The following is a 16,995-nucleotide window of genomic DNA, read 5'->3' on the forward strand; positions in this document are numbered from 1 at the left end:
GTATAACGCTGTATTGTATGATGCCCTCTCCAGTGTTATATCTTTTCATTCACCTACAGTCGTATCCTCAAAACCAACCCCATTTGGACAACTGTGGAAGTGTTCACCCATCAATACATAATTATGCGGCGTATGCTACGCCGCGGGTTGGCTAGTGTATTGAAATGCATTATTTTATCATTTTTTTTATTTTTGATTACCTAAAATATACTAAACATGTATGTCTGAATACTCTTTTGGCTCACTTACTGACTTCAAGTGAAAAGAATGCACCTTTTATTTTGCATATCCTTTAATTACAGCAATACAATGGTTAGCCCTGCTGCCTCTAAAAACCAGAAGACTACATTAGAATCCTGGCCCAGTGTCTATATATAGTTTGCATGTACTCCAGTTTTTGCCCGACCACAAAGATGTGCATATTGCATTAACTTTCGACTGTAAATGATCCCAATATGAGTGCCTGAAATTATGCCATGGTCAGAGGTTATTCCTTCCTTGCTTGTGGCTCCACACAGTCCTAACACTGTTCCTGCTTTTTCAATTTTTTCTTTCACCAGAACTTCTTCCAAGAGTTGCTTTCCTTGGGTTTTTAAAATAATCTCATGACTAAGGAAAAAGAGAAAAGCCATCCCTCAAGTGGGAATCACTGAAACTGCAGAAACAGATAAAACAATGCTAAAGAGAAGCAGTAGCACTGAAAATTTTATTTTCCAGAGAGGAGAAAACCTGATGCTTTTAGTGCCATTTAAAAGGCTAAAAATAATAGCCAAATCTGAGATGAATATTATAATTGATGTAAAACTTACAAAAAATCTAAATTTTTAATAGTGCCTTTCATACTAAGTACCATCACAAGGCATCAGATAGTTCACAGAACAACAGAGCTGATATAGCATCCAGCATAAACAGAATTATATAATCTGCTTTGATTGGCGGCTTTCTTTATGACATCACTCACTGCTCTTGTGAAACGTTCACCCTTTGACTTTGTTATTACATTAAAGATATGGAAGTTGGCAGTCTGTTTGCAAGTAGATTACATTTGTTGTTTATTTTCAGCTTTGCAGCTAAGGATGTTTACAGCTTTCTTTTATTAATTGTATTCTATTGCCTTTGCAGAATGTCACAGCCAATCACAGAGGAAATGATATCATCTCAACAGAGGATGGACCACAGATATTGGTTGGCCGATTCATGTATGGACCCCTTGATATGGTCACGTTAACTGGGGAAAAGGTAGAATGTGACATCAGATTTTTGATTGATTGCTGTTAGGGAGTAATCATGGAGATTTAGAGGACTGCACACTGTTATTATGAGCTGTAGATATATGGATATAGTAAAAAAAGAAATGCATTTGCAAAACTATCCAGTTTTATTTTCTGACCGAAAAGTTGTAGTATAGCCATTTTTAAATCTTATAGGAGAAAACAAGACCCTTTTAAAATGTATGTATTTTTTTAAATATCCAGACCAAATTTTTTCCAATATGTATTCTTTAAGTAGTAACTTGCCCTAAGCAAACTCTAATGCATCTTATTATTTGGAGATGATAGCTTTCATAATATCCTACTGAGACACTTCAATTAAAGACAAAGACTGGTTAAGCACCATTTTCTAGATCTTATTAAGCTATGACAGCGGCTTAGCTGTGTTCATTCACTGAGTAAATTCTGTGTCTGTTATCAGCTCGGGCATTCAGTCTTTTGTCTTCATCTGTTTGAACATCTGCCTGAATGGAGTGTCTGAAGCATTATTAAGGCTTGTTTGTTCTGGACCCATGCATATAAGGCATGATTCATACTGCATTTGCTCTGTTTTTTTCATTTTTCTTTTCCTTTTTTCTCACTGTCTTAAAAAGTTTACTTCTTTAAAGCAGTGAATTAGCTAAAACCACTGTAAATATATTAAAATTATTAAAAGATTCTTCTTTCTGAATCTATTGTAATTTTATTATTTTCCCATGGAAATTTTTGCAATGGCAGTTGTGTAAAGGACAGACCAAATTTAAAGGCTGAAATAGTAAAATATCGTGGAAGACAAAAGGGTTAGCAATGGATTTTTGATTTTAGCATCTTCACTTGGATTGATTTCATTGGGCTTTTAGTCAAAAATACTGGGCATTTTAAACATTTGGACCAACAAAATCAGTTTAAAAAGAGGACAGCTGCCTGCACTTAAGCAGCAGAATTTATACATAAGGTTATATTGCATGTGTATTGCGAGTTAAAAGAAATAATCATTTCCAAAAGAGAGGTGACAGCTGTCTGAAAATCATCTGCCAAAGCATATCTGCTACTGAATGGTCAGTATTCATCTAAAATTAGCTTTCAGAAGTAGAGTTTTTAATTTTGGTGCACAGCAACAAAATAAAATGTTATTCAATGGGATGTCTCGTATGGATTACTAAAGGCTTTGAAGTAAAGTATGCTTATGTGCATTTTTTCATGATTTCACCAGTGCAGTCTCAGCTAGAAGCAGAAGTATATGTTCCATGGATTATCTTTATTGCTTTATTTTTATGATATCATACATTTAATGCATGGTTCTTTATTTTCAATTTTTTGTTTTTGTTAAAATCCTGTTCACTAGAACCATTGTTGATGTAGATATAAATATAAAATGACAGCCCAGCACTAATCCTTAGGCAGTACAAATTTGCCTAACGGTTACCTTTAGGTGAATATGCCCTCATTACTCTGTCTTTTAATCTAACACACTGTGATTTCTAATGTAATTATTAGTCTGTGACAAGAAGATTTTACTTCTTCTGAATGTCCGCATGAATTTTGTCACACATCTTCTTACCAGCTTCTCTTAATATCTTGAATATCTGAGCAAATGAAGATTATGTGGTCAGTAGTCCCTTTGAGAAGTCTTATTATTCATTTCAGTTCATTTGATTTTCATGTAGTCCTCTTCACTATAGTGCTGTCTCCACTTATATTTTATGCTACACTCTCAGTGCTCCCAGCACTTTAAAATGGTTTGGTAGTCTTACATTTGAGATTAAATTGTTGCTATAGTATATCTTAGTTTTATGTAAAAAATATTTGAAAACATTTCCTTTATCACATCACTCTGTTTACCAATTTAGGTCGATATTTTCCTGATGATCCAGCCAGCATCTGGGCGGTGGGTGCATTTTGGCACAGAAGTTACCAACAGCAATGGCCGTATCTCTTACACTATCCCTGACAGCAAAAAATTGGGAGTTGGAGTGTACCCAATTAAAATGATTGTCAAGTAAGTACAAACTACATTTTTATAGTGTTACATATGTATATTTTAATGTTTTTCATCTTTACCAGAAAATGTCCAGCATATTGTATTACACATTATTGTACATTAAATGCTATAAAGCCCATTGCGGATTGGTAAACAAGCAGAGAACATTCACTGCCGTCTTCTGCAGGTGTCATCTTTCTGCCAGATAAAATGTATCCAAAGTGTAAAGTAAACAATTGTGTCATCATCCTCTTTAATAAAATCCTTGTGTGCGTCCAGTGTCCGTGTGTGTGTCTTCTGGTGAAGTGTGCATGCGTGGGACCACACAGCACGTGTTCAGTCTCTTCCTGTGCATTCCCTGTGCAGAGAGATACACACACAGGCGCGCGCGAGTCTCACACACACACACACACACATACACACACACACACACGTCATACACACACACACACACAGGCGCGCACGAGTCACGCACACACACACAGGCGCGCACAGTCCGCGTGTGTGTGTATCTTCTAGAGAAGTGCGCATGCGCGGGGCCACACAGCACGTGTTCAGTCTCTTCCTGTGCATTCCTTGTGCAGAGAGAGACAGACACACACACACAGGCGTGCGCGAGTCACGCACACACACACACAGGCGCGTGCAAGTCACGCACACACACAGAGTCTCTCTCTTGTGCTCCTTTGTGTGTGTCTCTCGCGTGCGTGTCTCTTAAACGCAAGCCTCTGTGTGTGTGTCTGTCTGTCTCGTGTGCTGTGTGTGTGTGCCGCTGTCTGTCTGTCGCACACGCACACACGCATGTGAGACAAACAGGCATGCGCGACAGACAGACAGACAGACACACACACAGGCGAGACAGACAGACACACACACAGACACAGAGGCGTGCGCTTAAGAGACACACACGCGAGAGACACACACAAAGGCGCGCAAGAGAGAGAGACACACACAGGCACGCGCTTGCATTGTTGCAATGCTACTTTTCTTGGTTGTTTATTAAATTACAGATTTTTCTTATGTTAATTTTTTCCCCTGTGCTTAAAACTCATTAAAAAAAGAGTTTTTAGCGAGCGGGTCATAAGGCTATAGCGCAAATTCTTGCAGTGTTAGTTTTCTCTGTTGTTCAAGGTTTTCTTATTGTTAGTCAATGTTTTTACATTTAGTTTACTATTACGCTGTACTTTCTATGGTATAGTTAACTATATTTGTGCTTAAAAACTTAAAAAAATATATATTTACATACAGTTCATACGGTCTGGAATGGATTATGGTCGTGAACCAAGGTTCCACTTTATTACTGTCAGACAAAATTACAGGCATCTCACGGAAATACAAACCAGTATTACTGAGAGGGAAAATTAAAGGCACACAATACAGTGACACATATTACAGCCACATACAAGGTCCCTTGCCATTTAATATAGACTGTTCATACAAATGTTTATGCACTTCTGTTCTAGCGCCCGTTATTTTAACGGGCTTAATGTCTAGTTAGTTTATATTATCTTTAAACTCGGAAGACAGAAGATGAAATAATGAAAATGCAAAATTCACAACAGTTTTGTCCTTTAAATAAACAGTAATTCATTTCAATGAAATAATACAAATGTTGCTTGCTTAATGGCTTTGTAGCAGGGTGAGAGAAATGTATGAATGGTATGTGGTGCTGCATAAGAATGTTATGAATATAGTTGGAGACCAACAGATTTGTATTGTAGGAACACAATTAAATGTATTACTGGTTCAAATATATGCTTATTGGCTATGTCCTGAACTGTAAAAGCCATGGTTGCCAGCATACTAATCAATCATCAACTCATCGTGTGAATAAATCTCATAAAAGTACTTCAAACTAGGTAGAGCTCTACCTCTGAAAGATAGCACTTTAGCATAGCATGTGGTGTTTATGCTTGGGAGCACTTAAACATACTGTACTGAGGACAAGAAGTAACCTAGGTATGATTTATGTGAGTTTTCTCTGGCTACCATCCACAATCCAAAGCCAAACGGCTAAACTTTTTAATTAATTGTTGACCTTCTATAGACAGGTGTGTGCCTTTCCTAATCAGGTCCAATTATTTGAAATGACCACAAGTGAACTCCAGACAAGGTGTAGAAATATTTCAGTAATGATCAATAGACTGCACTGCAGTGCACCAGAGCCAGATTTCAAGTTTCATAGTAAAGGGTCTGAAAGATTGTGTCAATGTGATATTTCAGTTGTGTTTTTTTGTATATAAATGTACAATAATTCCTAAAATCCAGTTTGTGCTTTATCATTGTGGGGTATTGAGTGTTTATTGATGAAGGAAAATTAAAAAAGTGAGGGAGTTTTGAATTCTTTCTGAAGGCACTGTAGGTTGTGTCTCAATGAAATAATAATAATAATAATAATAATTCATTACAAATACTATATTAGTAAAAAGCAGCTTCTAGTAAAAGGAAACATTATTGTTATTGAAATATATGAGGGTTAAAAGGCTAGAAGTAAACTACCACTGACACATGAATATTTGAGATAAGGGGATCCATGTACTAAAAAAAAACTTGTAACAGCAATCTACTGTCAAAGTGACCATTTATATGTTCATTTTAGTATGTTAATTCTTTTCTTTTCAGGAAAGTCATTTCATATCTGAAAACAACACATCTGTTCAATGTATAGAAACAAGATAAATGATTTCACTAATTTTCTGTATAGTTTACTGATACATTGTTTCCTTCCAGGGGAGACCAGACATCTGCGGAAGCCTTCCTCACAGTGCTGCCACGTGGTATGGAGTGTGTCGTGTTCAGCATTGATGGATCATTTGCAGCCAGTGTTTCCATTATGGGCAGTGATCCCAAGGTTCGGGCAGGAGCTGTTGATGTTGTCAGGTACTTATGAGAAATGTTGATAGAGGACATCCAATCAAAGTGAAATGATCAGCAAATAGTAGAATATGAAGTAAAGTGTAAGCCCTGTCTTATTTTCAGTTTTATTGTATATTGAGAGATCAGTGGGTATAACGGGGATGCAAGGAATAAAAACTCTTTCCCCTGAGCAACTGCCAGTGAAAATAGTTGCCTCAATTAGGTTCTTTTGCAGACATGTGACCTGAAGTCTCATGCCGTTACAAAGCTTTGGTGACTGTAAGTTTTTCAGTAACATTATTGGTGCCCCAACCTTCAAAATTAGATTATGCTCAGGAGTGCCTGGAGGATTCAGAGTGTGGAGAAACTCTAGCGACAGAGTGTCTATTAACTTGTGGATTTTTCTGTGAGTATTTGGCGGCAGCGTCACAAAGTTGTTTCCGCAAGACCTCGTTAGCTGCGGAGCTCAGCTTGGAGCAAAATGAAGTGAATGAAATGAGGTGAACGGGAGGGGAGATAATCACGTGACACCCCCACCCGCCTTAACTCTCCATCCCTCCACAAACACAATCTCTCGGATCCCAACTCTCCTTTATATGTATAGATATAGTTGTAATACAGCTTAAGTACATGTGAATATATTTGCGCCGTTTATAAATAAGATATTCTTTCCATTTACCTTGCTTTCTTTCTTTCCTGCTTTCTTGCATTCTTTCGTTTTCGGCAGCGTCTCTATGAAGTTGTGGATATGCCTGTGAGTATAATAAAGGAACAGTCGCCGAGCCGGTGAGATCGGTTCTTTACATGTAAATGAAGTAAACGTGTCCGCAGCGCACATCAGGATTGGTCGCCGGATTCACTGCAGACTTCCCAGGCCGTGTGATTATTTACTTTTAAAAGAAAGTTCAGATAAAGGACTGGTGAATGTGTGGGGATTGTGTGTGTCTGGGTGTCTAATTTATAAGTGTATATAGTTGTAATATAGGTTAAGTAAATGTGAATATATTTGCGCCTTTAATAAATAAGATATTCTTTCCGCTTCTTTACCTTTATTTCCTGCTTTCTTGTCGGCAGCATCTCTATGAAGTTGTGGATTTGCCTGCGAGTGTTTTAGTGACAGTGTGTCTATTAAGTTGTGGATTTTTCTGCGAGTATTTAGTGACAATGTCACGAACATGTTACCGTCTAGCCACATCAGAAAATGTACCATGACGTTTGGGCAGTCAGTTACGTGGGAAGCGTAGGAATGGGGGATGCAATATAGGCAGGCAGCCAACTACGTGGGAGGCGTGGTGATGGGGGACGCAACTCCGCCTCACACGGCGACCGAGCTGCAGGCTATGGCCGTATATATGTACATAAGTAGGATTCAGTTATGACCGTTACGCGTAGAATTTCGAAATGAAACCTGCTTAACTTTTGTAAGTAACCTGTAAGGAATGAGCCTGCCAAATTTCAGCCTTCTACCTACACGGGAAGTTGGAACGTGAGTGAGTGAGTCAGTCAGTCAGTCAATCAGTCAGTGAGGGCTTTGCCTTTTATTAGTATAGATTTTTCACAGTAAATGTGGTCATATCTTTTTTAGGTTATAGTAATATTGAGCAGAGTCCTTGAGAAAACAAAACATCAGAGATTGGCGTTTTTTCATTTATTAAACAAGGCAATCAAACATATGTTACCACCCTCTAGACAAAGCAATACAATTAAAAGGATAATTTGGGGAAGCTCTTTAAATACTGTATGTTAGGAAGATGAATGGATATATGGATACCTTGGTTAACGAAAAGCTTGAATTATAAGTCAAATAGGTTGTCAGCACAGAGGTTCTATGTATAATGTGATGTCACAAGAAAAATAAACTGCAGACAACTCCTACAAAATATGTAAAAGGAATACAGATCCCATTCTGGGGACCTTGGAATCCAGTGAACCACAGGCAATGCCATATTATTGTACTTGAGAAAGTTTGGGACTGTAATCTATCTTCCCAGGGGTCACAAATGAGTCAAAATCTGTTTAAGAACAGGGTGTGAAAATTTCTGTGGTCACAAAGAACACTTTCACCTTGGCTAAAATCAGTTTTCATTATTACACCAATAAGGACAGTCAGGAGAGAAAACTGGGACCGTGGCAAGGTAGAAAGTTTGAAAAGGTTGAAACCACTGCTCACAAGTAAAAACATGAGTTATTGTGTTTCTCAATAGTCCTGGAACAATATTCCATAAACAGATGAGTCACAAAGATTGTATGATTTGTACTCGGATCTTTTCAGAAAAAAAGTGCCAGTGGTTAAGGATTGCACTACTAGTGAAATTGTTCTTTGCTGCTCTGTTGTATCAGCACCTGGGCTATTATTATTTAATTTTTTGTATCACACCTTTATCCAAGGCATTTTAAAACACAGAAATTGGTTTTATTTCCTTAGTTTTTCCATATTGGATCACAGGTTGATGAAATGCTCAGGATCACACAGGGTTTTGAAGTCCAAAGCCTTAACCACTACATCACAATCATAAACTTGGGAGTACTTGAGCACAGACTCCCAAAAACTGTAGCAAAGAGTCCCACAAGTGAAAGGACCCATCAACATTTATCTTAAAGTAAAAATGAGAAAAAAATAATTTTTATAAATATTTATTTCACAAAAATGCTCTGAAATAATGATGCTCCAAAGAGCTCCAAAGGCCCAGAAGGAGTTGCCCTAAACAACAAAGGCAATCCCAGGCAAATAAGTCCCAAAAACACAAATCTAAAAGGCAAAGTCAAAAGCAGAGCATTAAGGTAGAAAAATCCAATAACTAAACAAGATCACAATAATCACAAGAACTCACTGAAACGACCAAACACTTTCAGTGAACCACTAGAGACTGCTTGTTTCCTCAGCGTTTATAGGGTTGGGGTCATTAGCTTGACAGAGACATACAAGTGGCCCTGCTAAATGGGGAACCACCCACAAAATACGTGGAATATACAGTAATAACACTGGCATGGATACATAGAAATAACATTATCCACAAAACTAATTAAAACACAGAATAATACAAATAAATAACAAATGTAATAATAATAACAATCAAAAGTGGACAAAAAAGACATAAAACGGGATTTTGAACCCCCATAAGGAGAAGAGCCATGACTGAAGCATAACATTGCCTGCCTGGATGACTTATTATCATTAAATGAATCATGAGGAGTACTACACTGCCTTAATGGATTCTTCAGGCTAATGATCCAAATGAACAAAGAAACCAACAATAAAACAACTGAAGGAAAAATAAATCTGGGTTTTGAGTTGGCCTTGCAAATCAGATCTCAACCTGGAAGGTTGTTGTAATATCTCAAGCAGTTCATATCTGAAAACCCACAAATACTGTGACTTTATTATATTATCAAAAAGAACAACTATTTTAAAGGTATTTGGAAATGCATGACATCAACATATTGAATCTGTTTTGCTGTGTTTCTGCAGCTGCTTCTGTGTCTTACCTATATCTGCTATTTTAGAGGGAAGGTTTTGCTGAGAGGTGAAAGTGTAAGGATTTCCATAAGGATTACAAAAGGAAACCTTCAATGCTGAAATACTAAGGAAGTTCAATTAAAACAGAAAATCATTTCTTTTCCTTCAAACAGTATCTGCCTAATTGCTGCATTCACAAGTTTAGTGAAGTAGCATCAATATCTCTTTTTGCTTTTATTTGCATGATGTTTTAGGGACTCTGGATTCATTCAACACACTGGGACAGGGCCATACAATGGAGTAGGCTGTTCCAACCAGGGTTTATTCCTCCTTTGCACCCAGTATAGTTGGGATACACAACCACTTTCTGAGTCTGTAATATAAACACAAAACCAGAAAATGTATACTTTGTTTCTTGTATTTTCTTCTACCTTCACTGAAAAACAGTAACTGAGAGTTGTGATGCATAAGGAAAATTCAGCTTAATTTAAAGCATTTAATTTTTAGGTTTAACAAGAGTGTAATTTTAAATGCATTTCAATCAAAAGGTTTTACTTTTTGGATTTTGTACTTTACATGTATTCAGAATGTGGTATTCATTCACAACTGTAAAGCCCTGTTTTTCTTCATCTGTCAAATCTCTATTTTCTGTCTACAGACATTGGCAAGAATTGGGTTATCTGATCCTATATATTACTGGGCGTCCAGATATGCAGAAACAGCGGGTTGTGTCCTGGCTCTCACAGCATAACTTTCCCCAAGGGATGATCTTTTTTTCAGATGGATTGGTCCATGACCCATTGAGACAGAAAACTATCTTCCTCCGCAATCTTGTCCAGGAGGTGTGGACAACTTTCTGTATTCTCTTGACTGCTTATGCAGAATTTTTTTTCTTATACATTTATGTCTATTGAACGTTTGGCTGTTATAAATTAACAATGAACATTGTGCTTTCCTCATTTTTCAGTGTCACATTAAAATTAGTGCGGCTTATGGATCCATGAAAGATATTTCTGTGTACAGTGGGCTGGGCCTCTCTTCTACACAGATTTTCATTGTTGGGCGTCCATCTAAGAAATATCAGAACATCTGCCAGGTATGGACATTAAAGACTGTACAAAGAGATGACCAAATGGACAAGTACAAATGGAGAAATAAAACAAAATCCTCAAAGAATTACTTTAGATATGGTATCTTGAGTGCACAACATATTAAGTTAATAAAGCCACATTACATGACCTCTAGTCAAAGGGTAAATTGACATGGTCTTGTGGGCCAGGTCACGTCAGTTTACATGATGAAAAATCACTGGGCACAGTGACTGTGTTACTACTTTCAAGCACAGTTGGGGTACTTGCCCCCTTTTTTACATCCAATAATGTGTTACCTGATGAGCTGGTGTGGTACAGAGGGTTACCAAGTTCAACTGTAGTCTCTGCACTTTTTTCTTTTTTCTATTCTGTCATGGTATGCAAAACATAAGACATCAGACAGACAAGCCTCTGTTCTGTTTTCCAGGATCCTTTATTCCTTATTACTGCAGTATATGCATTGTACTTCTGGATGAGCATTCATTGGCTGCTAGCTATCATTGCAAACACATGCCTAAAAACAACTCTGAATTTGTTGGAGTCCCCAGCTAGTTTGAGTGAGTCACTGGGTATGTCAGACTAGATGACCAGCCTTCATGAAGTGTGCCGCCAACTGCTTCTGACTTGCCAAGACTGTGTAAAAGAAGTTTATGACTGAAAATTGCTGGAAAAATCATCAAAGATGACATGGCCTTAAAAAGACTGCTTAACAGTAACTCAATAATCAATGTAATTTCTATTACCCTCCTTAGCAATACATTTTTTCTCAAAAAAACGTAAAAAGCATTGCATTTTTTGGCTTGAAAAATTACATTTTTATTAAATCTCATCTTTCTACTGTAAAACTTGCTAAACGGTAAAAGTACAAAGTCAGAAGGGTAGAAAGTATAATAATGATACACAATAATAAATAATAATAATAACAACAACATGAACAGCACACTGCACAGGTGTGAGTGATGCAAGTATCACTTTCAGATTCACTGACCATTTCAATTTCACTGCCTGAAGACAGATTCACCACGTCATCACTGCTGTCTTACAAGACGCCATTATGAGGCTAGGAGAAGACGCATCTACACCTTTTCCAAGGTAATGTTCGGGCCGGACACATACGCAAGATATGCCTATACCGATGCCTGAGTAACGCATGGCACTGATGCTATTGGCATCTTTACAGCCCAAGTAAACCTGACTTTTTTCGCAAGATGCGTCTATAGATTTGCCCAAGTGACATTCAGAACTAATGCTTTTAGCACTGTTTTTACAGCAAGAGTGATGCTCGTGTCTTAAGATAAGGAGGTTAAAAGATCTTCTTGTAATAATACAATTCACACAGTAGTAATTCAGCAGTTTAAGCCATTATTTGTTTATTAGTAAATTGATGATATTTGATTCTAATAAAGAATAGAAAATACTAAGCAGAAAGTTGAAAACTTTCAGGTGAAAAACACATGTGAAGATAGTATTAACAGAGCAAGTAGTACGCAAAGGATTGGGAAAGACAAACATTTTCTTGAAGTTTGCTCTTGCCTCTTTACCAAACTTATGTGAAAGTAAAATTGAATCACTTTATAGCTGGCTAATTTCATGAAGTAAACTGTCCCCATCTCTTTATAAAACACATTTGATACAGTTACATTTTAAACTTTCACTTGAGTAAAATGTCTTTATCAGTCAGTCAGAGAGAATCAATTAAAAATCCTGATATATCCTGTACAGTAATACAAGCAAATTATGATTAAAATCATGATATTTGAGAAGGTGCATGCAATCTGAATATGCAGTATATAGAGCAAAGGTCACTCACTCACTCACTCACTCATCAACAAAAACACTATTTCCTGCTTAGCTAAATAGCTGAAATTTGGCAGGTTCGCATATATAAGTCAGCCAAGAAAGGACATTAAGATATATCAACGTTCAGGGGTAAAACTCTCTCTACAACAGAAAAGCTAAATACCCCAAAATATCAATAATGCTTTGACAGATTTGATTGAAATTTATTTATGTTATAGAAAGAAGATAATTTGCTGGCACATTTTGTTTTATTTCTCATTATTTGCTGGAAATAAAACTTTAGAGAGCCAGGTATTCTTAGGCAGCATATCCTTTTTTATGGCTTATTGCTAAGGCTCTTTTTGCTCTGAGAAACGGGGCATGCAGTTAGTGTAACTGAATGCCACAAGCAGAACAGTGCCACTGTGCTACCTGACACTGTAATCGTGCAAGTAAATGTGGCTGGCTATGAGCGAGAAAGGATAGCTACCCTGCGCAGGAAAATGAGACAAGGTGGCACGTTTCATGGAAAATGAGATGTGAAATGGATGACAATAAGTTAGGTGAAACTCAAAAGAACATGTGCCTAGCAAATGGCCTCTTTGGGTACATGCAGTATTTCCTATTCTGTTGGCTTCTTCTTACTCCTCACAATGTGGCATAAAATATATTCAAATTCAAGCTTGATTAGATTGTCAAGCACTCTTATATGCATAAGCTTTAAAGAATGGGGGTTCTTGGTGGTAAAATACATCCAGTATTGCGGAGATCTGTGGTGTCCCCTACGAGGATCATAGAGAACTGCTGGTACAGCGCACCAGCCCACTCCAGGCCCTATGTACAACACAAGCTGGGAGCAGTGCCATGCTTTTGTCAGTTTAAATGATTGCACAGCTCACTAAAGGGATACCTCATAGTCAGAACGTAGAGGAGGTGGAAAATGTAGATAATTCACTATATTATTTCTTATCACCTGTTCTATGTACAGTGCTTAACACATTGAGTTCATTTTGTAAGACATGAAAATATGCAGCCTGTAAACATCATTGCTCTATGTAATAAGTTAAAGGAAACCACAATTTAATGTGTATTGCTTGTGATCTGGCATCACGGTAGTGCTGCTGCCACGCAGTTGTGAGACCCGGGTTTGCTTCCCGAGTCATCCATGCATGGAGTTTGCATGTTCTCCCCATGTCTGCGTGGGTTTCCTCCCACAGTCCAAAGACATGCAGGTTAGGTGCATTGGTCATTCTAAATTGTCCCTAGTGTGTGCTTGGTGTGTGTGTGTGTGTGCCCTGCAGTGGGCTGGCGCCCTGCCCGGAGTTTGTTTCCTGCCATGCGCCCTGTGTTGGCTGGGATTGGCTCCAGCAGACCCCCCGTGACCCTGTAGTTAGGATATAGCGGGTTGGATAATGAATGGATGCTTTTGATCTTATCCCTCCAACACTTTTTAACAGTTCAAGATTACAGATCAAAGTGTGACAAGATCAGCTACAAGGTGAAATCATATTTTTACCCAGTGTGAAAATGATGAGTCTCAACAGACTAAAAGAAGGTTTGCGGCAGCCACCCGTATATTGTTCCTAGCTGCAAAAGGATCTTTTTAGAGCACAATTGATGATGCTGGTTTGAGTTCCCAAGATTAACTGACTCGGTTTGGCAATATGGAGGATTTATAGTCTGTAACCCAAAAGTGACTTCAGTCTGGGAGCCAGAATTGGAAGTGACATCAGTCTGGGAGCCGGAACCGGACGTGATGTTGAATCAGGCAGGTTTTACCGTATTTGATCTGCAGAATTAACAAAAACAGGTTTAGAGCACCCCGCCACCCCCTGGCCCGGCGGGTAATCACCTCCACTTGGTCCATTCAGCTCACTCCTAGTCGCATGTGTGTCACACCAGAAATCCCATTATTCCTACTAATTACATGTTTGAATCCAAAACAATACAGTTTAAAGTAAAATTCAGTTTTGCAATGACCATGAACAAAAAACAAGTCACTAGGAATTAATCTATGGCAGGAATGTTTAGCACAGTGGTAGTGCTGCTGCTTCACAGTAAGGAAACCAGTGTTCATGTCGTGGGTCTTCCCTTCTTGGCCATGGCGTGTGTGTTCAGCCTGTGATGGGCTGGCATTCTGTCCAGGGATTGTTCCTTGCTTGCTGGATTAGGCTCCTATGATTATGTTGTTGGATTAGGTGGGTTTAGAAAATGGTATAGTATATAGCCCCCTTCTCACTTTGCTCGCCCAACCCTGGGTTTGGTTAACCGGATATGCAATTTTAAGAGATTGTTACATATGCATTATTTTCACTTTTACTTTAAAACTTTAGTTAAAACAATATTTGGAATTAACTTTTCTTCAAGATCGTATTGAATTTTGATTCCGTGTTGGACTTTCATTGTGACAACGCAACGTATAACTGTCTGTGAGTGAATATCGTTTCTTTCTCTCTAATACATAAAATGACTTTTTCGAATGTTTGCCCATGCTCTTTCTTCTTCGCTTAGTCATTGACGTGTCGTCTAGAATGTAGTGCTGGGCGGTATGACCAAAATTCTATATCACGGTATTTTTCAAAATTATACCGGTTTCACGGTATTGGACAGTATTTTTTTCCCCATGCATGAGTGGATGTTAATCACATTTCGACTGCAATTACTGGCTAAGAATAACCTATTCCACTGTCATGTGAATTGTACATTGTACAAAAAAATTTTTAATGTGCACACAAGTATTAATACAGGTTTCAATGGCCCCATAAAGTGATAGTTTTCAAGGGGGTGGCACTAATGAAGAGAAGGAATCACATTGCATGACAGTTGTAGTCAAAATATAGAACCATTTTATTGAACAATATTTGCAAACAACTTAAACTAAAATTTTGACAACATATTTTCAACCATCCAAAGAGGCATTTAGACTTAGTAAAATATCCAGAGGTGCTTGTCAAAAGTTGTATTACACTGAACATGTCTTAGAAAAGGAGTAAATAGTAAATATTTTTTGTAAACTAACTACACTGTTTTAATGTTAACAATCTCTGTCCACTGACATGTTAAAGTGAATTTTTAAACAACTTTACCATTATTAAACTGCATAATATTTAAACAAATAATAACAATAAAATAAATAATAGTGCAACTTCCAGTAATAATACTATTACTTCAAGTCCAGGTGCATTACACAGTATTCACCAAATAAAATAAAATAAAACAAGTGCAACTTGGTGATGACATCTTTACCAACTGAACCATCATTAAGGCAAATTGCATTAATATAAATCTTGCTTCAAGCTAAGCTATATACATAAATAATTAAAACTGCAACTTGCATTTTTAATGCTATTTGTGGTATAGCCTTACTGAATCGTATTAGGGCCACAGTGAAGAAAAAAAAAATACATACACAGTGAAGAAAAAAAAATTATGTTTTTCGACATTTCCACTTTATTCTCGTAGTTTATTTTGTCATCAAAGTATAATGTCGTAAACTAAACTTCATCCTAAAATCAATGTTTAATTCACCAGATTTTCTCAAACCGCATAATAAGTTATATAGCACATTAAATGCTTTGTTAAGTGTTCCCCGACCCAGTTGGTAATCGCTACGCTCTTCTTAAACTGACTTCCTCTTGCACTAAGAGGCAGCGATCGCCGCACAGAATACATTCATTTCATGATATTCCTGCTCTTTGAAAATGTAGAATGCTAAGATAATTTTTCATGATGAAATGCATTAAAACAGGCATTAAACATGCATGGTAGTGAGGCGGTAGTGGTGCTCCCTCGCAGTAAGGGGTCCCCAGGGGTACGTTCAGTGTAGAGAACTTTATGGCCAATGTGACGAGGTTCCAAAAAATTGGATTTATGAATGGGTATCTCACAGGTTTCATTTAAATATTGTGTAAATGTTGGGTTTGTGATCTGGTGGTCGAAGACAAAAACAAGAATTCAATGGATTTTCTTCTAAGCGGGCTTTGTTTACTGCATGCGTGCTGTCTCTTTCTGACGTATTAAACCCCCAGTTCATATCCTTCCTTTTTCTTTGTCCACATAACCAATCGCCACACGATAAACATCCTTGTGAAATTAAAACTAGTTAACTTAGACCACAGAGTGTTCAGAACTTTAAAAAATATCTTCATTATACATGTTTAATTATGCCGTCCATTCAGGGTTGTGCCAATCCCAGCAAGCATTGTGTGCAAGGCAGGAGGAAATCCTGAACGTGGCGTCAGCACATCACAGGGTGAATACGAGCAACACACACTAGCAGGGTCAATATAGCATAACAAAACCCGCCATCCTACATGACTTTGAAAGGAAACTGAAGCACACCGAGTAAACCCACCAGAGAAACATGCAAATTCAAAGCAGGGAACACCCGCGACCCCATTGCTACAAGGCAGCAGTGCAACCTCCACGTCACTGTACCCCCACATGATTAATACATGCTTTAATGGATTTCATCATGAAAATGATATCAAGCATTTATCTTAGCATTCTACATGTTCAGGGAGCAAGAATATCATGAAATTAATGTATTCTGTGTGCTGTTTGTGCCTCCTCTTAGTGCAA

At 37.7% G+C, this 16,995-nt stretch overlaps 1 protein-coding gene across 1 annotated transcript in view; it reads left to right on the top strand.

Moving 5' to 3' along the window:
* Nucleotides 1-16,995, top strand: part of LOC120531637 (membrane-associated phosphatidylinositol transfer protein 3-like) — a 340,667-nt gene that overhangs the window by 318,530 nt on the left and 5,142 nt on the right. Inside the window, exons 14-18 of the mRNA XM_039757228.1 lie at nt 1,123-1,239; nt 3,101-3,249; nt 5,962-6,111; nt 10,203-10,386; nt 10,512-10,640. Of these exons, the coding sequence (XP_039613162.1) occupies nt 1,123-1,239; nt 3,101-3,249; nt 5,962-6,111; nt 10,203-10,386; nt 10,512-10,640 (729 nt within the window). The remainder of the gene's footprint in view (nt 1-1,122; nt 1,240-3,100; nt 3,250-5,961; nt 6,112-10,202; nt 10,387-10,511; nt 10,641-16,995) is intronic.

The sequence above is a fragment of the Polypterus senegalus genome, chromosome 6 (assembly GCF_016835505.1).
Source record: "Polypterus senegalus isolate Bchr_013 chromosome 6, ASM1683550v1, whole genome shotgun sequence".
NCBI classification, from domain to species: domain Eukaryota; kingdom Metazoa; phylum Chordata; class Cladistia; order Polypteriformes; family Polypteridae; genus Polypterus; species Polypterus senegalus.